A 22,185-nucleotide genomic window follows, 5' to 3' on the forward strand; every position below is an offset into this window, starting at 1 on the left:
TGTGCACTTTCTCAAGCAAAGAATGTTAATTTTAATTAACTCTGAATAAATAAATCCACTAAAATGCTATGCTGCAGCACTGTCAGGTTGCTGGGCTGGACCAATGCGCAGAAGCCCCAGCTGTAGGAGAGCAGAGGCAGCTTTGCCTCAGGTGTTCTACATGGAGAAGAGGGTGAGGCAATGGCAGTCTCTGGTCTGTCATCTTTGTTGGCTGAGAAAGTAGTTGGTCCTTCAAGTCTCCTGCAAGGCAGTACCATCCACATGTCTGCAAATGACCTCTCCAGTGCGGGAGCCCGTGGGTTTTTGCCCATCATCAGAGAAACCAGGCAGCTGCTGACTCATGGCTGGTGCCTGCGCAGCCAGTGCTGTGTGAAAGGCGATCCTGGCGCAGTGCAGGTGGATAGGAAGCATCCTGACACAGCGAATTGTAGGCCTGAAAAATATCTCATATTCCAGATAAAATGAAAATTGGTGATACCCTATCACAAAAGCAGCCACCCATGCGAGGCTTACTTGCTTTAGTAACATGCTGAGAATAATTAAGTTTGAAAATTGTATTTCAGAGAGTGGGGTGCAAGAAAACACAAGGTCTGGATATTTTGGCAAAAGCCCTCGAGGCTTGGACCTAATGTGTTTTACAGCATCACAGAGTGGGGCTGCAGAGCAGTTTCCTTTTACATTACTGAAAATACTCTCTCTTGCTCTGGTTAAGTTGGTGATACATCAGTTTTATATGGCAGGGCTTACCACGGTGACTTGCATATCACTTTATATCCAGATGTTTAGGTGCTAAGCCTACTGTTCTGTGCCACTGCAGGGGCATAAAAACCACAGCAAAGAGAAGGGATTGGCTGGCAATAACTTCAGCTCACCAGCCTACTCTATCAGTATTTGCATACCAGTCATGTTGAACTCATCCAGAGTTTGAGGAAAGCCTGACAGAACTGAGCATGTTTATCAGCCCAAGTAGGCAGGTGGAGGGGCTGCTAGGGAATATCTGAACAATAATCGGTGCATCAGAAGAAGAGGAGTTTTACAGTATGACTTATTGAAAGCACAACTGAAAGTGAGGAACAAATAGGAGATCAAAGGTCCCCATGTGACTCAGGGCCATAACAAGGAGCTGTAAGTGCTCTGTGACTACCAGCTGGATGAGAAGGAGAGAAAATAGCTGTCAGCTGCATGTCAAGAGAGACTGGAGGTGGTATGTGAGGTAATATCTGGTGGTCTGAGAGATGGACTCACTCTTCCAGGAAAACAGGAACAAACTCACACATGAGTTTTGACAATTTGACTCAGTTTCCATCTCTAAGGTTTTGAAGAAACTCACCTATTGAAAAAGAGGGAGGGAAATGTAACAAAACAAAACAACAAAAAAAAGAAATTGGCCCACATTTTATAAATACGTTCAAACAATATTACAAAAAAATCCCACTCCCCGTTTTCTGAAGTGTATGCATATGGCTACCCCCCAAAACTAGCTGATTCAAGGTATCTTAGGAGCACAGCAAACACTGTCATTCCCAAGGAGGTGGGATCACACTGGAGCAAGGTGTTGCCTTTCCTGCCCTGGGGAAAAAGAAGGGCCAGAGACACCAGAGCCAGCTTGCTGCTCCTCTTGCAAGCTGATGGAAGAGGGGATAGAGCTGTTAATTCAGGGTCTGATTCCTGCTTCTACCGTTCACAGCAGCAGCCATCCATCTAGATTTCTGAATATTGGTATAGTCCAAGAGTGCCACAGCTTTGCTGTGCTATAAGCATCTGCCTTTTTTGACTTTTCATAGAGCTGGCACCAAGTTTACAGCATCAAGCCTGAGCAGATCTTTGCTATGCACCCTGTGCTATTAAAGCTGATGGTAGTTCTCCATTGGCTGAAATGCAGAGGATTTGCTTTTCATCCTTGTTTCCACTGAGAAGTACTAAGTGAGCATCAGTAGCAACCCAAACACAGTAGCTGGGACCCTGGCTTAATTTGGAAGCAGCTTAATCAGAATGATAACCTGCTTGCATGAGGAGCCTCTTCTAAGAGGATGCTCCTCTAGCACTGGCTGGATTTATCACTGAGAAATGTGGCTTTGGGAAAAGCAATTGCTCATACAGCAACTGCATCATATTACTGCATGCCATTTAGTATGGTTCTCTGTTGAACATCTATTGATTTTTAAGGAAGAATGATGTACCGGACAAATTTTTCTTCAATAGGAACAAAATTACTGGTGAGTAAGTATCCAGCTTTTAAAGGAGGTGCTGGCTCTCCACCTTTTCTGCAGTATGTGTATTCCTGGCCCTTCAAATGAATCACTGGAGTAGCATTTGCAAACAGATCATCACATCACACTCCGGAGCAGGCATGTAATTAACTCCTCGTAAGAGCAAAGGCCAGAATCATCCTTCAGGATCTGGGTTTCTTGGGATGGTTGGCTAGCTCAGAAATGTGGGTAACCATTTGAAAAGTTCAGCCACAGCTGGACCTGCATAGAGGCGCTGTGTGTTAATCTAGCATGAGATTTGGTAGCCAAGAGCCCTGGGGTCTGATCTCAATTCCATCACTGACTTGCTGTGTGCTTTGGAGAAGGTCATTTAACCTTTCTCTGGCTCATTTTCTCCATTACTATAAGGGAGGAATGATACTAACCAGCTCCCAGGGAGTTGTGAAGCATGACTAAGCTGTGTTTGTCATGTACTGTGGAAGTACAAAGTATATCTAAGGCCTCCAGGAGCAAAGATAGGAAGTGCTGACAGGAGTTGCTGGCTCCTAGCCCAAGGCTCAGCCCCAGAATGTGGCTTCCAGGAGTGCCAGAAGGGAGCATTAGGTTTGTCACATGCATAATTCTGTGTCTTGTTTTGTATCGCCCAAAGGACTCTGTTCTGTTAATTATTTTTCTTATTATCTCTGCTGTGACAGTTGCAAGTCCCTCTTGGCAGACCTGGCTCCTGATTGTAGCACAGTCCCCCCTGAGGCGGGGAAGTGGAGAGGTTGGTGCTGATCTCTTCTCCCTGGGATCCAGTGACAGGACACACGGGAATGGTTCAAAGCTGCGCCAGGGGAGGTTTAGACTGGACATTAGGAAGCATTTCTTTACCAAGATGGTGATCAAACACAGGCACAGGCTTCCCAGAGGGGTGGTCGATGCCCCAAGCCTGTCGGTGTTTAAGGCATTTGGGCAATGCCCTTAACAACGTGCGTTAACTTCTGGTCAGCCCTGAATTGGTCAGGCAGCTGGACTAGGTGATCATTGCAGGTCCCTTCCAACTGAAATAATCTCTATTCTATTCTACGAGCACAAGGAATGCCTTCCCAGAGCACCTGAGCTTACTTGAATCTCCAGTGCCTCACCTGGGCTATGTTGGATGGCTGTTTCAGTGCAACAACAGCCCCCAAAAGGGAGAGAGCCTCTTCACTCAGTTCTCTTCAGCTTTCCCTAAATGTGTTGTTTTGATGACTGGTGTGGGGTTTTTGGGGGGGTTTGGGTTTTTTTTGCATGATCAAACATTATTATCAGCTTCTGTTGGCTTAGTTTCTACTTGCAGGGTAGTTATCTGCATACAGGGAGAGGGGGCTTGAGGTAGCCTGCCCTGTAATGAGGGAGGGGTGAGCTTCTTACATCTACTATAAGGTGCAAGCAAATAGCAACATGCAAGCAGTTATACATGTCTTATAGTGATACAGACCAGCTGAGATAAGGCAGCGTGTTGTTGGTCTCTGTGATCATGTCAAAGTCCTGAGAGGTTCTGTGGTGGGCAGCATTAGGGATCTCGTGGCTCCCCATTTGCCAGCGGGGGTTGTTCTGAAGCACAGAGAAGTATCTTACCTGCTTGGTGTGTGTGGAGGGGGACATAGTTGGAAAATGTGAACAAACCTCACTACTTAAAATAGAAAAAAGAATCTGAAGCTACAGTAGCCTTTCATTTACACTTGTTCAGTCCAGCAACTGCATGGATGTTCCTCCTGATCTACCACAGCAGAACTGAAGAGCATGGTCGCTTTTAATTAGGAGCAAGTACCTTTTAATTAGCCAGCACCATGCTGACAGATGTAGTGCCTGAAAAGAGGACCTGAAAAAGAGGCCTGAGTGAGTGTCTGAAGCATGTTGCAACCCTTATAATTTCAGAACTCCTAAGAGGAAGGGTGTCTGCTATTATTCAAGCACTCTTGTTATGTGGCTTCCCATTGGAAAGGCTTAATTTATCTTGTAGCTCTGTTGCTCAGTGGCATTGTAGAGGAAATACTTCGTTTTCCTGTAAATTGTGTCAAGGCCAGGCAATGATAAACAAGTGCATGGGCACCGTGCTACAAAGTTCATCCAAGGTGCGCTTGGCTATGTGAAATAAACACTTAATAAGCAGCTTTGACTTGAGAATGTCATGGCGAGCAGGTTTAAGTGGGTATATCCTTCCACCTTTTCTTGAAACACATCTCGGCTGCTCTTCTGCTGTTCTGGTATGTTTTGTCGTACCAGGCACAGGGAGTACTTAATCATTTTACAAGGCAGCCAAATACAAATTATGAAGCCAATTAACAAGTACTTTCATTTACAGGATTTATACTGCAGCTTGGCTCTATTCATACACAGACTAGCATAGACAGCCCAGTTCAGGAAAGTAATTTTACATCTACCCGATTGCCATGAGTGTAAACGGCACTTCAGCACTGGTTTACGTGCTGTGCCCCAACTTCGGGGGCAAGTTATTCTCCTAGCTAGGGCGTAGATTAATGGGCCTGGAGATCAGCTCCTGACTGTGCTGCAGATATGCTCAGTGATGTTGGCTGAGTTGCTCAATCTTGTGCTTTAAATTTAAATTAGAATGATGCATATTTTTCACTTTTCTGTATGTATTTAGATGGCAAATTCTTCAAGACTGGTTGCATAGAGCAGGAGGGTCTGTACAGCAGCTAACTTCATATATCTGAGCTGGTGCATAGTATCCCCCTGCAATCAGAGGGGACAGAGGATTCACCCTCAGGTTGTTTAAATAGGCATCTGCTGTGCATCGGTCTCCAGAGGAACCACCACTAACCCACTCTGTGTCTCAACACAACAAAACCGCCGTCTTGGCTGAGACTTCAGGCATTACTGTTTAACATGGGCGTTTTCAGAAATGCACTGGTGTTCATGAATAATAAGGTTAGTAGTAATAATAATTAGCAGTTTGAGACACCTTTTAATGTGTATAATACCATTTGTCCCAGAGTACTTAAAGGATAGTAGTCACTTGCTCTGGAGATGGCTGAAGTGCAGCCAGCTCTGGGATGAAACAAAGCTCCTGTTTAAATACCATGGAGTGAAGTCGTGTGACCTTTTAGGACAGAAAGTGAGTAAGATGGTTGTCCTATGCCTCCAGGTTTGTGCACTAGCTTTTTGTACAGGAGAAGGTTATTAGAATATCTGGTTGCATCGGACAGTTCCTCTTCTGGCCTAGTCCAGCTGGGCTTAATTTAAGAGAGAAAGGAATTAGCCAACATTCACTTACAAGACAAAATGGAAGAAAAAAAAAGAAAGAAAGAAAAAGACCAAAAAGAGACCTCATCCATTTGTGCAGAGATCTCAGCGTTCTCATACATTTCTTAATCCTGCTCTTTCAGCTGCTTTAAATTATAGTTCAGCAAGGTATTAAACAGACATAACTTCGAACACGAGAAGAAAAAAGGACACAAATGGGACAATTCTAGGTACAATAAACCACACCTGTCATTCAGAAGCCTTGCTCATTCTTGGACTGAAACTGCGGTTAAAATGCAATTCATAAAAATGGCACTATGTTATTCAGCAGGTCTTTCCACTTGGTTTTTTACTCCTGGTATAGTTTTACAGAACAAGTATGGTTAAAAGAGCATGTTACTAATTAAGGATTAGTTAGTTCTAGCTGGGCAGGTCAACTGGAGCCTGAAGGTGCCTCTGATGCCTGGTCTGCCTGACGGTGTTTGTATTACTGCTGATGAGATGTGAGAAAGATCAAAAAACCAAAATGAAACTGCCAGTGGCTGTGCAGACACCAGGTGAGGTAAGCTGATGAAAAATGTAGGGAAACCCTCCTTCCTGTAAGAAAGCCACAAGGTCAGACTTAGAGAGCTGAGGTGAGTATGAAGCCTTTGGAAGGTCATTGTGCTATTCACATTAGTACTACGTTCCTGCCCGGTTTAGGTCTCAGCCACCTGAGAGATCTCACCACTGGTGCTTTGTCCAGGTGCTACTGAGGGGACAGAGGCTGGCTTTAAAGGGACACTATTCCTGTCTGCATCTGTTTTAGCTGAGTGCAACGAAAGGTGTGTCCTTTAGATAAATCTCTTCCATTAAAGATACTTTGGTTGAATTTGCTCTGCAGTGCTATCGGGGAAAAAAAACCCTGATATTAAAATTTATTACTCAGTCAAACTGTCCAGCTTTTTACAAGACTAAAACAAGGAGCTGAAATCTGCATTATAGGACTTCCAAAATCAATGCATTTAAATAGCATGCTTAGCATCAGGATAGCAACTTCAAGTCCCTAGTTTGGAGAACTTTCTCCTTAGGGTGTTGTAAGATTGGAGGCCAGTGACATGCTTAACTTCTCCAGGAGAAGGTTTATTCCATGATATCTCATGTCCTGGAGTTGCATCAATATTTTGGTGAGAGTAGCATTTGCTTTTCCAAGGGAGCTGTCAGATCAGTCACTGGGTGAGTATTTATCTCAATTTTGAAATTTTAGCTGTGTGTAAGCTTAGTGCCTCTGGTCTGCTGCATGCACCTGCAGGACATAATATTTAAGTCTGTAACTGATGCTAAAGAGTTAATAACAAATTCCCTGGGAAAGTGTGCAGCCATTTGAGGCAGAATAGGGTTTCAGACTGTACAAAAGAACTGCTGGATGTCCCATGATAGGACTGGGAAAGAAGATGGAGATTTTTTATTTGTGTGTGTGTGTTTGCACACGGGTGTGTGTGTGTGTGTATGTGTGTGTGTGTGCACACTTCTCTGTGTACTTAGAGGAGGTATAATAATTACTGATATATTTTGTTCAGATGTTGCTAATGGGTCCCATTCTTCTCTGGGCAACCAGTCGCAGTGTAGAATAGGATGGTGCAAATCAGAGCTATATCAACTGATGATTCGGTACCAGGAGTTTGACTTCCTGAGTTCCCTATTATCCCTGCTCCCATCCTTTACTGACAAACAGCAGCAGTTGAGACCTTTTGATATACAGGCAACTCTATGATTATGACTTAGGTGATATACAAGTGAGAGATAACAGAAGAAGGAAAAGTTGCTCAAGCCTTGTAGTAGTCATTGTGACCCAATACGAATCTCTCATATATCGAAGTTTGAATTACTTTCTTGGCTTGGGCAGAGTTTGCTGCTGACTACAGACCCTAAACAAGGCTCTTCAGAAGAGTCCTGAAGGACCTTCTCATCACTATAGCAGCTTTCCACTCACTTCTCTGATTTCACTGACCTAAGACTGGAACTCTACATTTTTACTAGGTAGGGGAATGTCTGTATACTGGAACTTCTTGAGCAAATAAAGCTGTATCATCAAAGCTACACTTTTTACTATTTAAACTGAGCTACCTCCAAAAACACAGTTCACCTGTTATAAATGTGTCTTCTCTGGGAGATAGTGATGACAGGGATACTGGAAAAGGATCACAGTTCTTTAGAATCCCTGACAGGTGGGATGCAAAAATACGAAGTAAGATGTGGCCCAGACCCTCAAGCACACAATCAAGTCCATATGGCTTAATATGTCAGCTGATTCCTCGTAACTGCATTGTCTTAGCAAGCAAAAATGTGAGATAAATCCTGTTAACTAAGCCTCGACAATACATGTTTATGCAAATGTGTGTTCCCTCCTATTTGTGATGGGATATGAACATGCAGAAGGAGTGTTACTGGAGCTCTGCTGATGTGTGGTATGTCATCCTGCAGTGACTTCTGTCTAGAATTCCCTCACTTTGCCTGTGGAGCTGTGATGACAGAAGGATTGGGAGTAGCTGCAGTCACTGCTTTGACTTCCCTGCTGGTTTTCTGTGCAGAGAGATTCTGCTGAGAAGTATCTGTCCTCTTCTTTTCCACAAAGCCCTGAATGGGAGTGCCCACAAGGACATAGGAGGAGCATACTACAGAAGTCAGATTTGCTCCAGCTGGATTCTGTCCAACCCCAGTTTTCTCAGAATGCAGAGAAAAACATGCGTGCAGCCCATACAGGATTTCAACTAAAGCCCTTTGAGGGTTTTCAAACAGCCCCTGTGTTGTTGAGATTTCATTGTGGTTCTTATGGGTTCTGGAATATTTTATTCCAGACGTGCTTGGAACTTTGTTACAAGGTTCACTAAGACACTGATGAACAAGGGGCATGTATCTATTTTCACATTCTGTGGAGACGAGTCCAAGCAAAACTTGTTGGTCCTAGAAATGAATGACCAAAAACTATGACTTGCTTTTATAACTTTTCTTTTCCTTCGTTGGTAGCCTAACAGTTTGTAATTTCTCTGCTTGTTCATGCAGGAACTACCTCTTCAGACTTAGTCTACACAACATTTCTCTTATTCAGGTATGTTCACTTTTTACTCTTTTTGTTTTATTTGACCTGCTAATGAATGTTCTGTAATATTTGATGCATATTTTCAGAAGGCTGTATAGTGTAAATTTGCCCTGAGTGATGGAGCAGGGAGAAGATGAAGTCAGAATCAGATGCTTATTCCCACTCCAACGATAACGCTGGGGGAAGGGCTTTTCTTACTCTTGCCCATTTGGACAGCGCTCTCTACTCTTGATTCTTGAGTGTTTGGGTGGTAATGGGATCTGCCAAAAATACGGCATCTTAAGGAACAAAGCATGTAGTGTGACTGATACAGGCTTAAACACAACAATCATTAGAAATCCATGGCTTTCATTAGAGGAGATGTCAGCAACATGTAGGAGAAGCTTTTACTATTCGTGTCCATCCTCATTTTTAGCCATTGTTGGCCTTTGTGAACATGGATGGCTGAGGGAGCTGTTTTGCTGAATGCGTTGCTAAACCTAGGACTGGACTTGAAAGCATTCAAGAGGCAAAATGGGTTGAAAAATGTATGTTACCCATGGCAGAATGGAGGCAAAGCAGCTGAAGTTTGAAAGGGCTTGCAAATACCCAGCAGGATGAGGACTTTCCTCCCACTGCACTGAATATGGAATTGAAAGATGCAGCAAAGATTGGTGAAAACCCCAACTGCTTGTCATTAAATAAATAAAACTTACGCTGTGGGATATTTACCATCTTCTACAGTTGCTAGAGCACCAAAGATGTATTCAGCATTTTTCAGGCAGCCTGAAGGGCCTTCCTCCTGTACCTGACCACGTAAAGAAGCCATTAGTGTAGCCATTCTGATGTGCACAAGCCTTTTGCTGTTAGAAAGAGTTACAAGTATAGCTGGAGAGAAGAAAAGATGTTTAATGGTTGTAAAATGCATTGAATCGTCCTTTAAAAGGAAAACAAAGTCTGGAGTTACCAATGACAACAATAAAGAGTTAGAGAAGCTGATACTCCCATTTGGCAGTAGTTTCCCTTTGCAGAGCTGTATTAGCATGGCTGGAAGGCTTCCAGCGAGCACACGGGAGAGGGAAGTCTCTGTAGTTATGCGAGGTGTCATACCTTCTGCAATGCCTGTTATCACAGTGCCTGACTCAGCCTCTTGTGCTTGTCAGACAAGGGATCCCCTCCCACAAAACCCAGTTGTGAATCTCCCTTATACACTGCTGAAGTCAGGCTTGGCTTGGGCCTTTTCAGTGCAGTGAGTTCCCTTTCCTACACTGCGGAACATGGGAAGTCTCCTTCTATGGCACTGGAGGATGCTGTGGGATCTCCGGTTAACATAATGAGCTTAGTTTGCTCCTGCTTTCTGGGTGTATCCGGTCACTTTGCCAAGACTTTTTGCATGACAAAGAGAGCATGGAATTATGTTGACACACGTGTTGGGAATGATGGAAGCGATTGTTTCCCGACCTAATGGTTGCCTAAGTAGCTGCTTGGCTTGTTTCCATAAAGCACATGATGTGGCTTAGCGGCACCCCCTCCCACCTTCCCTTTGCTGTGCACCATTTTAAAGATCAGATGAGAAGCTGAGACAAGAAATGCAAGGAATTTCCAGTTAGTTCTATAGGGGGTGAGAGTGCAGTTTAGGAAGTAATTTGTGCTAATTTGTGTTGGTTTGTATCTCCTCTTTGCTTGTAAATAAAATACAGTGTGGATCTTGTCAGGCCGGATTCAGGGGTAGCTATTCATCTTGAGACTGTGGTCTTGTTTATTTCTGCTCATGGGACTTACTCTTCAGGTTTATTTCTGCTCATGGGACTTACTCTTCAAGTTGCCAGTGGTGCTAAATCTGCTTCAAGGTGCAAGAGTGTGCTGACAGATGTCTGCTCCCTTGCATTTGTGCTTCCATGAGGCGAGGGCAGAAACACAAGAAGCACAATCTACAGAGACAGCAGGATGTGCTGGTTGCGGGGCAAAGCCTGGCAGCGTGAGGTATATACCTCTCTACGGCAGGGTTAACTGGAATTTAAAGCTGTTTTACACTGAGTGTTCTTGTGCAATTAGCTGTTTCCTTAGGCTGCACTGTCTCTGTCGGAAAAGGCAAGAGCGCATTTCAGCCCCACAGTTGTCATGGAAAGGAGAGGAGGCCAGGGTGTTCTGTGAAGGAGATGGCTCTTAATTGTCCTTTCAGCAAGGGTGGCAACAGCATCTCGCAGGAGCAATATCACTGTGCCACTGGTACGAGCACAGCAAATTCAGTACTTTAGTCTCTCATTCTGTAACGGGTAGACTGACTAGCTCACTCTACCTAATGCATGTTTTCCTGACAATTATCTGGTTTTAACCAGAAAATTAATCTTTCCTGCCATTGAGCAGGCCATAATGTTTTTCATCGCAGCGTTACTTTATTCATTCCTTTCCAATGGGAATAAATTCTTCTTTTTCTGGATTATAATCCCCTTTATGAATATTGCATGTTTACAAAGTCAGTGTTAAGCATGTTGTTACTCTCTGATTTTAGAAAGGTTTTAGCTCCCAGACTTTAAACACTGTGCTTTTTCCTTATACCTGCTGAATGACTGTGGAGGCCTTTTATTCAAGCCCAATGAAAAATCAATTAAAACGAGGAACAGTTCTCCATCAGCTTCAAGGATCGTTTTGTGAAACTGTCACTCCTGAAAATACATTTTAGAAATCTTCAGTTCCAGAAACTAAAGTTACGGATTTGCTCCTAAATCTGTGTTGGATTGCCATTAGTGTAAACTTAATTTTGTAATCTCTACAGCAAAGAACACTCTGAAGTATCATGTAGCCACTCCATGTAGTCTGGAGAGGAAGTTACTGTCTTGGAATTGCAGTAGGCTAAAATACAAAATTTACCATTATATGGGCAAATTACTAGAAAAGAGGTGTGTAAAAAGATCGCATTACCCTGTAGAACAGTTGAGATTTCAGGGAAGGTGAGGAAGAGAGGTAGATTTTAGTATGTCAGCTGTTGGACCATATTATAAAGGCATCATTTCTTTCCCTTTCTTAGCTCTCAGCTGCTCTATCATGGGCTGCAGTTTTTTTCTCACTTTGATTTTTCTGTTGATTCTGCTGAGGTTGTTTCTCCAAGACTGTAGTGCTGAGCTTCTACATGAGAACTAGGAGCAGAAACTGAAGCAGAACAAGTTAGTTTCCTACCCAGCAGAACAAAATGTTTTAAGTTCTCTGAGATTTTTTTCTTCCTTTCTCTGTTTCTGAAATGTTTCAGAAATTCCATTTGGGACCTGAGAAACCTTTCACCAAATGAGTTTTGGTTGCATAAGAAGCTTTGGTGGTGGTTATTTTTTTTTTTTTTGGGGGGGTGAGAAATGTTTTTGGCTGAATGTCAATATCCAGAAGGAAATTAAGGGTAAGGTATTTTGGGGGTCACCTGTGATTTTGTCCACCTGTCTTTCTTGCCAAAATCAAGACACTTTGTTAAAGAATTTCTGAAAATCAGCATCTTGAGATGTCCCAGGTGGTGTATCCAAAAGCACTTGTTAATTTTGGAAACTTTGGCATGTAGCATTCAAATTCCTGCAGCAGTCAAGAAACATAGTTTTAAAATGGATACTCTTCCATAAATGTTTTAGCACCTCTTTTAAACAAAATACCTGAAACATGTTTCATCTCTGTCTTTAAATGGTCCTCTAGTATGCATTGTAAGCTCTAAGTATCATGGTGGGGTAACTTACGTGACTGGAGTGCTGCAATGGATGGCTACAAACTCTTCAGAAGGGATAGACAAGGAAGGAGAGGCAGTGGGGTAGCCCTGTATGTCAGGCCCAGAGATGAATGATGGTGATGACAGGGTTGTGTTTATGGGTTAGAATCAGGGGGAGAGTCAACAAGGTGGATATCCTGGTGGGAGTCTGTTATAGACTGCCCGACCATGATGAAGAGGCAGAAGAAATATTCTAAAAGCAAATGGGAGAGGTATCAAGATCACTAGTCCTTGTTCTCATGGGGGACTTCAACTTACCAGATGTCCACTGGGAATACAACACAGTGGGTAGGAAATGGTCTTGGAGGTTCCTGGGGTTTGTGGAAGATAAATTACTGACACAGTGAGCCAACCAGAGGAGATGCCCCGTTCAACCTGCTCTTTACAAGCAGGGAAGGACTGGTGGGTCATGTGATGGTTGGAGGACGTCTTGGGTGTAGCAATCATGAGATGATAGACTTTCTTATTCTTGGAAAAGCAAGGAGGTGGGTCAACAGAACCGCTGCCTTGGATTTCTGGAGGGCTGACTTTGTCCTGTTTAAGAGCCTGGTGGACATAGTCCCTTGGGAGATAGTTCTGAAGGGCCAAGGGGTCCAGGGAGGCTGGACATTATTCAAGAAGGTAGTCTTAAAGGTGCAGGAGCAGGCCATCCCCATGTGCCAAAAGACAAGCTGGCGGGGGAGAAGACTGTCCTGGCTGAGCAGAGACTTTGGCTGGAACTTGCGGAGAAAAGGAGAATTTAGCACGACTGGAAGAATGGGCAGACACCAGTGGAGGGCTATAAGGACGTTGCAAAGCTATGCAGGGTGAAGATTAGAGAGGCAAAAGCGCAGCTAGAACTCAAGCTTGTCACTGCTATAAAAGAAAACAAAAAATGTTTTTACAAACACATTAGAAACAAAAGGAGGGCCAAGCATAATCTCCGTCCTTTATTGGATGCAGGGGGGAACTTTGCCACAGAGGATGAGGAGAACACTGAGGTACTTAATGCTGCCTTTGCCTCAGCCTTTCATAAAAAGATTGGTTGCCCTCAGGGTACTCAGCCCCCTGAGCTGGAAGACAGGGATGAGGAGGAGCAGAATGAAGTCCCCACAGCACAGGAGGAAATGGTCAGTGACCTGCTGCTCCACTTAGACATGCACACGTTTATGGGGCCAGATGGATCCACCCAAGGGTGCTGAGGGAGCTGGTGGAAGTGGTCACTGAGCCACTCTCCATCATTTATCATCAGTCCTGCCTCACTGGGGAGGTCCCAGTAGACTGCAGGCTAGACAATGAGATGCTCACCTACAAGAAGAGCAGGAAGGAGGATCCAGGGAACTACAGACCTGTCAGCCTGACCTCAGTGCCAGGGAAGGTTATGGAGCAGATCATCCTGAGCGCATCACATGGCACATACAGGACAACACCAGGGGATCAGGCCCAGCCAGCATGGGTTTATGAAAGGCACGTCCTGCTTGATGAACCTTGATCTCCACCTATGACAAGGTGACCTGCCTAGTGGATGAGGGAAAGGCTGTGGATGTTGCCTACCTGGACCTTAGTAAAGCCTGTGACACCATCTCCCACAGCATTCACCTGGGGAAACTGGCTGCTCCTGGCTTGCGTGGGGGTGCTCTGTGCTGGGTTAAAGCTGGCTGGGCGGCCGAGCCCAGGGTGGTGGGGAATGGAGTCACATCCCGCTGGTGGCCGGGCACACGTGGTGCTGCCCAGGGCTCAGTGGTGGGGCCGGTCCTGGTTAATGTCTTCATCGATGATCTGGGCAAGGGGATCGAGTGCTCCCTCGGTCGGTTTGCAGGTGACACCAGGCTGGGGGGTGTTGATGTGCAGAGGGCAGGAGGCTCTGCAGAGGATCGGGACAGGCTGGACCGATGGGCCCAGGTCAGTTGTATGAGGTTCAACAGGGCTCAGTGCCGGGTCCTGCCCGTGGGTCACAGCAACCCCCCGCAGCACTACGGGCTGGGGCAGGGGGCTGGGAGTGCCTGGAGGAAAAGGGCCTGGGGGTGCTGGTCGACAGCCGGCTGGACGTGAGCCAGCAGTGTGCCCAGGTGGCCAAGGTGGCCAACAGCATCCTTGCTTGTATCTGAAACAGTGTGGCCAGCAGGGCCAGGGCAGTGATTGTCCCCCTGTACTGGGCACTGGTGAGGCCCCACCTCGAATCCTGGGTTCAGTTTTGGACCTCTCACTACAACAGGGACATGGAGGTGCTGGAGCGTGTCCAGAGATGGGCAACGGAGCTGGGGAAGGGTCTGCAGCACAAGTCTTATGAGGAGCAGCTGAAGGAACTGGGGTTGTTTAGCCTGCAGGAGATTCAGGTGGATCTTATTGCTCTCTAAAATTGCCTGAAAGGAGGCTGTAGCAAGGTGGGTGTTGGTCTCTTCTCCCAGATAACAAGAAACAGCCTTAAGTTGTACCAGGGAAGGTTTAGATTGGAGATTAGGAAAAATTTCTTCACTGAAAGTGTGGTCAAGCATTGGAACAGGCTTCCCAGGGAGAAGGTAGAATCACCATCCCTGGGGATGTTTAAAAAATGTAGAGGTGCGGTGCTTAAAGGCACAGTTTAGTGGTGGACATGGCAATCCTGGGTTAACAGTTGGACTTGACGACCTCAAAGTTCTTTTTCAACCTAAATGACTCTATGATTCTATTAGACATTTTATAGAACACATTTTTTAAATTATGTGCACTGGGTGCACATACTGTTTAATTTATGCATGGGTCTGAAACAAGTTTAGCTCCTAATCTGCAGTTTTCACATTCAGGCCACAGAAAAGTCACTTTTATACTGGAGTTTGTAATTAATAGAGTAGGTGGAAGGGTCATTTTAAAAACATAAGCCTTTGAGCAAATTTTTAAAAAGGCATGATGCTGATTAGGACTTCATAGCAAGGAAAGCTGTTCTCTGGTGTGCGTTAAAAGCAGGCTACTTGGCAGGCATTTCATAAATCCCAGTGCCTACCCCCTGTTCACACTGATTTTTACCTGGAACTTATTGTTCTCAATTGAATTGAGTGGGAAATTATTTTTCCAACCTTTTTGAGATGACAATATTTCCATCCTTTTTGTGCTGAGATGAAAACAAGACTTTTTGGTGTCTTTGTAAAATTTGAAATAGAAGGTGATAGACCCATGGTTACTTTGGGATGCAAATATTCTGGGTCAAGTTATTTTCGAAGCATCAAGAGAGAGGATTTGAATGTGCATTTTTCTCATCTCAAGCGATTGACCTGGTTTGTTTGGGGCATCTTTTTTCCTTTCCTTTATGTTTGTGACAAAAACTTTGCCCCTGGATCCAAGGTTCCCTCCTGGACTCTCATCTGGTAAGTTTACTAGAAAATGTTAGAATTTCATAAAATGTTTTGATTTCAATTATTTGTTTTAATGGAAGATCTCTTGTGAAAAACTTTCTAAGCAACCCTGTGAGGTTTGTATGCACACCAGTTATATAGGTTAATAGTACTTAAAATACTTCAAGAGTCTGTATGTGTTCCCTTTCTTAAAAACAAACTGTATTTTAGCAGAATAGGAAAGAAAAAATGGGTTTGGCTATTGCAAAACTATTTGGGAGACATTATGTTATTTCATCTGTTAAAGAAGACAAAAATTTTGAGATTAAGATATGCTTTAGTTAATAATATAATATTTTTTCCTGAGGACAAAAATTAAGTGAGGGCTAAGTTCAGAGACAGAGCATGTTAGTTCTTTGATAGTCATAACCCTGAATTTGGTAGGATTGCCTGTGGAGTTACACGGTGTCCAGTACCGCATGGGCTGCCAGGATCTAGGTCTCCAATTGCAGATCTATCATTACCCCACTGCAAAACACGAAAATGCTACAAAACACATGACTTTATTTGTTTTTCAAAATTTGCTCCAAATTTTTAAATAAAGGTACCTGTATTCATGTGGGCTTTTGGAGGATCTTACCAAGTCATTAGGGCAAAACTTGAACTTCTCAGTCCTACTGGTGGCATAAAATTTGAACCCAAGCTTGAAGTTAACATCGTGCTTAGGCAGCATCAGCTCTTAAGACTTGATCTGAAGCTTATTGAAATCAATTTCTTTCTGCTGATATTGTGGGGCTTTGCAATGGGCATTTTTTTAAACCTGAAATAGGGAAAAAATGTTTCTGTATAGTCCTGTAGCAGATGAACTGCAGCTATGTATCCGGTGCATCTCCAGTAAGCACGGTTAGTCCAGTCTTTCTTCCCTCAATCCAAGTAGCAGAGACATTCCTGCTACAGAAGTGAAGCTCTTAAACTGCACAGCTGCTCCTAAAGACACACTTCCTTCCCTGCTGCTCCCTGGAGGCATCTTTTAACTCTGTGGCGTAATCACTGGTAAATCAACAGTACGTATCAACAAAGTATAGTTAATAAAACTTGCCTATCAGTCCTCAATATGTCACATAGCAACAAATGGAACAGGTTTCATATTTTGCACTTTGAATCAAACCGAGCATTAAATGCATTATTTTCTACTTATTTAGGGCTCAGTAGTGCCACATTTATGTGTGCTGATGAAAAATATGCTCTGCAAGTGTATAGAAGTGTGAGGAGAGGTGGCAGAGTTTAACTTGGGTTTTGTCCGTATAGTTGGATAATATATGATAAACAAAACCAACAGGGAGCAGTGAAGTAATACAGTTTGCAGCACAAATTGTCACTCAAGTAATCTTTCCTGATGAAAATACTTCACTGGGAAATATTAAGGATTCAGAATATGTTCCCAAAGCCCTGGTGCTCATCAGAAAACGTACAAATAATAGATAAATCTTACATCCCCAAGAGATGCTGGATAGGCACCAGATGGGGCTTGGAGGGCCCGAATTTGTACTGCTGGCTCTGCCTGCAGGCGCCTGAGGGAAAGTTAATCTGCTGGGTTTATCTGCCTGGTGTTTGCTCGCGTGTGAAATAGGGATATAGCACTCCTTTATAAAGTGCTGTGAGTTTTGTCAATAAAAAGAGGTAAAAGTATTGTATTTCAGATTTACTTGCAGAAATATCCTTGAGCCAGAGCCATTCCCATTTTTCAAAATTTCCTTTCAAAAATCATGAGGAAACTAGGCATTGATATGCAGCACAAACCCTTGGGTGCTCAGAAGCTGACCTAACTTTGCTGAAGATATTTATTTCTTCAATCTAGTTGGAGTGTCAAGATTATCATCCAATTTAAAATCCAGTTTGGGAAGTAATTTTGGGAAAGAGTGAGAATACTTTGCCTATCTCTATGTACCGCTGAGCTGCCTGACAGGAACTCCATTTTGAAATATTTAGGAATAAGCTTCACTTTCCAGAAGTAGTTTTCTTAAAAGAAGTTTATTATTTGGTTTTTTGCAGATTCCCAGATACATCTTTGAATTATATGGTGCATATTTCTAGATAAAGCACTTATTTTTTTATTTTTAGGCCAATGCAGTTCCCTCATTTAAAAACATAATCAAAACCTCTACTAGAGCAGATGCAGTCTTTAATATGTGGCTCATAGCTGAGTTATGATTGTCACATATTTTATCAGTACGCTACTTTTTTTATTAACAGATTAACATATAAATCTATTCATAAATCACCTTCCAAAGCTGCACCTAAAACCTCTCACTCTCAGCCTAGAGGTTTAAAGCTATTCCATAATAAAGCTTATATTGGCTGAACAAACTTTCTGGCAAATTCAGCTTTTTAATCTTATGGTTTCAGGTTCCCAAATAAAATCTACTCCCTGAATACATCTTTCCTAAAAATGACTGATCAGGGGCTAGATTGTGACTTTCAGGTGCAGATCTCCCTTCCCAGAATCTAAAAGAGAAATTTCTACCTGGAATGGGAGACAGGGGAAGAAAACAAGGCATGTCAGACAGGAGGTAGGCATGTCTGAAGGCCACACTTCAGCTCCTCGCTGCAGGGAACTGTACTCTTTAATAGGCTACAGCATATGCTGTTGGGAACCAACCTTGTGCTGATGTTACTCATCAGCTAAAGTTCAGAGAGCAGAGAAAGCAAATCTCTTCTCACACTCCATAGTGTTGAGTGATTTCTGAATACACCATCCTCTCTGTCTAAGAGAACCCAACTCAGAGGCCCATTTACAGCCAGCAAAGCTTTTAAGCCCAGGTTTAGCTTTAAATAAATGCCTGTTTTCCTTTGAGACTTGACTGAGTTAAGAACATGCTGCACGCTCTACAAAGTGAGAATACATTTCAGTATGTGCATTCATAGATTTGCTAAACTGGCTTGGAGTGCACTGCCTAGTTATGATCGATTTAATTGCCCTCCGAGGTGAGTGAGCATTGAGGTATGGTAAAGGAAATTCTCATATATATATATTCCAATATGTATTTTTACCTATATATACATATTTATGTACCCATACAAGGAGGATCATATACATAGGCCTCTATAGCACATACAGGAGGTTCAGGAGCTATACCTGTCTGGATTCATACTTGCATTAAGCAGGGCAGCCTCCTTGGAGTCAGTGAAGGCCATGGAGCTGATTTACATCTGGAGGGGAACTTCCCTGTTACGCTTAGACAGTGAAGTGAGGCTTGTGTGATGAGTGTCAGCTGTGGATTGCTAGCCCGCTTTCCTGGGTAATTTGTTAGTTGTCATTCCCTCCTTCCCTGCCTCACCTCACCTAAAAACCAGAATTACTACAGGGGTTTTGGTCTTCATCAGCAAACATTATGAGCAGGATTCAGAAACTGAGAATTTAATTAGCTGCTGAAGTCACTTACTGATAACAGTAGCATATTGGGCTCTTTATTTGATAAAATCCTGTTGGGCATTTTACGTGTAGGGAATGAAGACTGATGTTCTTATTCCTTGCAACTTACAGTAGGATCATTAAACATCCATTAGAAAGGGAAGGGAAAAAATAAAAAATAAAAAAAAATCCCTTGGACTTCTCATTTCTTGTCACCAATGTTGCTTCTGTATCTTTGCAAAATGTATTTTGGTTTGCCCATTTACCCCTATTTCTGTGTGGACTGCTTCCCACTCCACCATCTCCAGGAGGCTTTTGGGGATCTGTGTGTACTTATACCCTGGGTGTCCTGTGCCCTGACACACACGTTCATCTGCAGCTGCTGTCAACAAATCCAGCTCTGCAGATGTTCCTGAGAGGCAAATCAGCCTCTTGTTGTAGGCTACACCTTAGCTAAACTGAGAAACATTTATATAAACTGAGATTTATATGAAAATATGCTGCTTTTTTCTTATTATTACTTTAGGGATGTGGGATATTTTTAGACATGGGAGAAGTTTATTCTCTAGCTGCAAATGCTGGCTTACTGCAAGGCACTCAGTGTGTTTCCTAGTTGCTCCTGTCCCAATTAGGGTGCTGAGATGCAATCATTAGTGAAGGCTCTAATGTAGGACATGCTTAATGCAGCACCTTTGCTAAGAGCAGTCATGTGGCAACAGCAACCTATTGAGTTTCACATGCGGAGTGTGGGGTTCACGCAGTCAGCTCCTGTTTCGTGCTCTCCTGGAGAGGAGGTGATACCTCCCACAGTCTCTCCCCCCTTCAGCAAGCCCAGGTTTGTGGAGGTGGTGAGCTGCTGATCGGTGGAGCCTGGGGAGAGATCCTGGCACCCTGCTGCGGCCAGCTCTGCGGTTTGCTGCTTCTCAGGGCTGTGTTCAGTGAAGTGTTCTTCCTACCTGGGACCCAGCACCCTGAGCCATCCCTGGTGCAGAAGCTGAATTGCATGTGCTGGGAAGTCAGAAGTAAGAGAAATCCCTGGAAACACAAAGGACTGTATTTTACAAGATGAACAGTGGAGTATCGAGGCCAATTACTGCAAAAAAAGCAGCAGCTGGGTTTTTTTTAAGATTGAGAATACAGACAAATATCTACATTTTATTCTCAAAGCAGAGCTTATGGGAGATGTAAATGATTCACGTCCCTTGCCCTACCTCTCTGCAGAGGATTAACTTTGACCCTGATAGCATCCAGTCGTATACAATGAAAGCATTAAAAAAAAAATCATCATTTATTGATTTGCATCTCTCTAAAAGGGCCTGTGAATGACCTCATGTTTCCTTTAAAACCAACTATTGAGCTCTTGGAAAGAAAAAATTATAGTAAATGCATTTCATGTCAGTGTGTGCATTTTTTCCCCCTAGATAAATAAACCTACTTTTCTCTGTTAGTAACAGTTTAGCTGATGTGTGTTTTACAGCTTCTTTTAAATGCAGCAGTTCTGAGTGACTAATATGAGGGGATTATTGGAGCCTGGAGCTACACAGCAGAGTCCCTAACATGGCCTGCACATCTGTTACCAGAGACCCAGAGCTGGGGAGCAGAAACAGGAACAGTTTGCTCATCACTCCCACAGGATATTGGTCCTGTCTCAGCATAGCAAGCACAGTGCCCCTGAATCGTTTGAGAGCCTCAAAGAGCTCTGGCCTCCAAGACTTCTCTTACCTTTCCCAGGCTAAGCTCAAGGAAAGCACAACCTATGTGCAAAGAGGACAAACAAGTAAACAGGCACAACCTTGACTGTACCTATGGCCTCTCCAGCCCTGTGGAGAAAGATGGCAAGTTTTGAGGCTCAGAAACCTTTCTTCGGGGCTGCAGTAGAAGTAACAAGCTTCCAGCTAAACAACGTCAGGCAACAACTGCTGTGAGTTACCTGCTAATGAGCAGGCAGTGGGAGAGGAAGGTTGGGTGGAAGAGGGTGAGGGATGTGCCTGTGGGTTATAAATGAGTTGCTGGGTGCGACCACAGCTTGAACAGTCAATAGGAACAACAATCTTGCAGGTATTCTACTGTCACTGAAATGTTTTGGGGTGTTTTATTTGTATTTTTTATTTAAGTGTTACCACACTGTGGTTATACCTATCTGATACATTTTTCTCAGTAGTGTGACTGTGTAGAGACTAATCTATTCTGAGACTGGGGAGGCTGCACATGGAGAGTCAGTGGAAGGACACATGTAGAAACATCACGTATTTATTTCCATTCTTTGTAAGAAGAGTTTGGATAGCATGGACTAGCTGCCTCACTTGTAGATGGCTGTGGGGAGGTAAGGTGGTTTCCAGCCATCTTCAGTCTGAGCTTTTCTTTTTTCCTCATGTGAAGCTGAAATAACATTACTTGTCCTTTTGAAGTGCTTTGAAATATGTGGCTTTCTCTTCAAGACTGAAGTATTAGACATGATGATATACACTTGTAAATACAGGGAATTTGTCTTAATCATGAGTCTGCGAAGTTGTCATATTCTGATTTGTAGTACATGTAATGTTAAGCAGTTGTTATCTTTGCCTCTGCTTTCTCGGTAAGCAATTATGTAACTTCAGTATGTCCACATGTTTAAAATGGACCCGTTTTTCACTACTTTTTTCTAAAGTTCTTAAATGAAAACCTCTTAATGTAAAAACAGAGTAGTTGGGGTCTGGTAGGGGGAAAATACAATAAAAATGTATCCCTTCAGATAAAAATACCTAAAATACAAATAATTCTGTAAATTTGTTTCAAAAAAAACAGCTTGGAAAGTATTTTGGGGGGAGGGTTAAATAAAAAAACGTCCTCATTGGAAACACTTTTGTGTCAAGAATGCAGATCAGATTCCATATGTTATTTTAATTATTAATTAATCACTTCAGACAGGAGACAATCATGATTTTGAAGTTTTTGAAGTAGAATGTTTTAATTCCTTATACGTAAAGAAGAAGGTATAACAGGGCTGCAGCCATCTGAAACAGGTACAAGGTTGCTCAAAGAGGTGATTTATTAAGAATGAAAAAAAAAATAAATTTCTTAAGTTAGCCTGGGAGCATTAAGAGACAAACTGTAGTTGCCTAAGAGGAGAGGATTTTGATGCATAGGACAGAAAGGAATGATCAATAGTTCATAAATATAATGGTGATAAACATAGTGACAGGAGAAAAAATGTATGTGGCTAATATAATTGTTACAAATTTAGTAGCTTTTGCTGTGAGATCAGT

At 43.1% G+C, this 22,185-nt stretch overlaps 1 protein-coding gene across 5 annotated transcripts in view; it reads left to right on the forward strand.

Moving 5' to 3' along the window:
- SEMA5B (semaphorin 5B) overlaps positions 1-22,185 on the forward strand; it is a 281,742-nt gene that overhangs the window by 162,390 nt on the left and 97,167 nt on the right. For all 5 annotated transcript variants that reach the window (XM_037397958.1, XM_037397957.1, XM_037397955.1 and 2 more), the window contains one exon: positions 8,484-8,529. In XM_037397958.1, the coding sequence (XP_037253855.1) occupies positions 8,484-8,529 (46 nt within the window). The remainder of the gene's footprint in view (positions 1-8,483; positions 8,530-22,185) is intronic.

This window comes from Falco rusticolus, chromosome 8 (genome assembly GCF_015220075.1).
Source record: "Falco rusticolus isolate bFalRus1 chromosome 8, bFalRus1.pri, whole genome shotgun sequence".
In the NCBI taxonomy this organism is placed as follows: domain Eukaryota; kingdom Metazoa; phylum Chordata; class Aves; order Falconiformes; family Falconidae; genus Falco; species Falco rusticolus.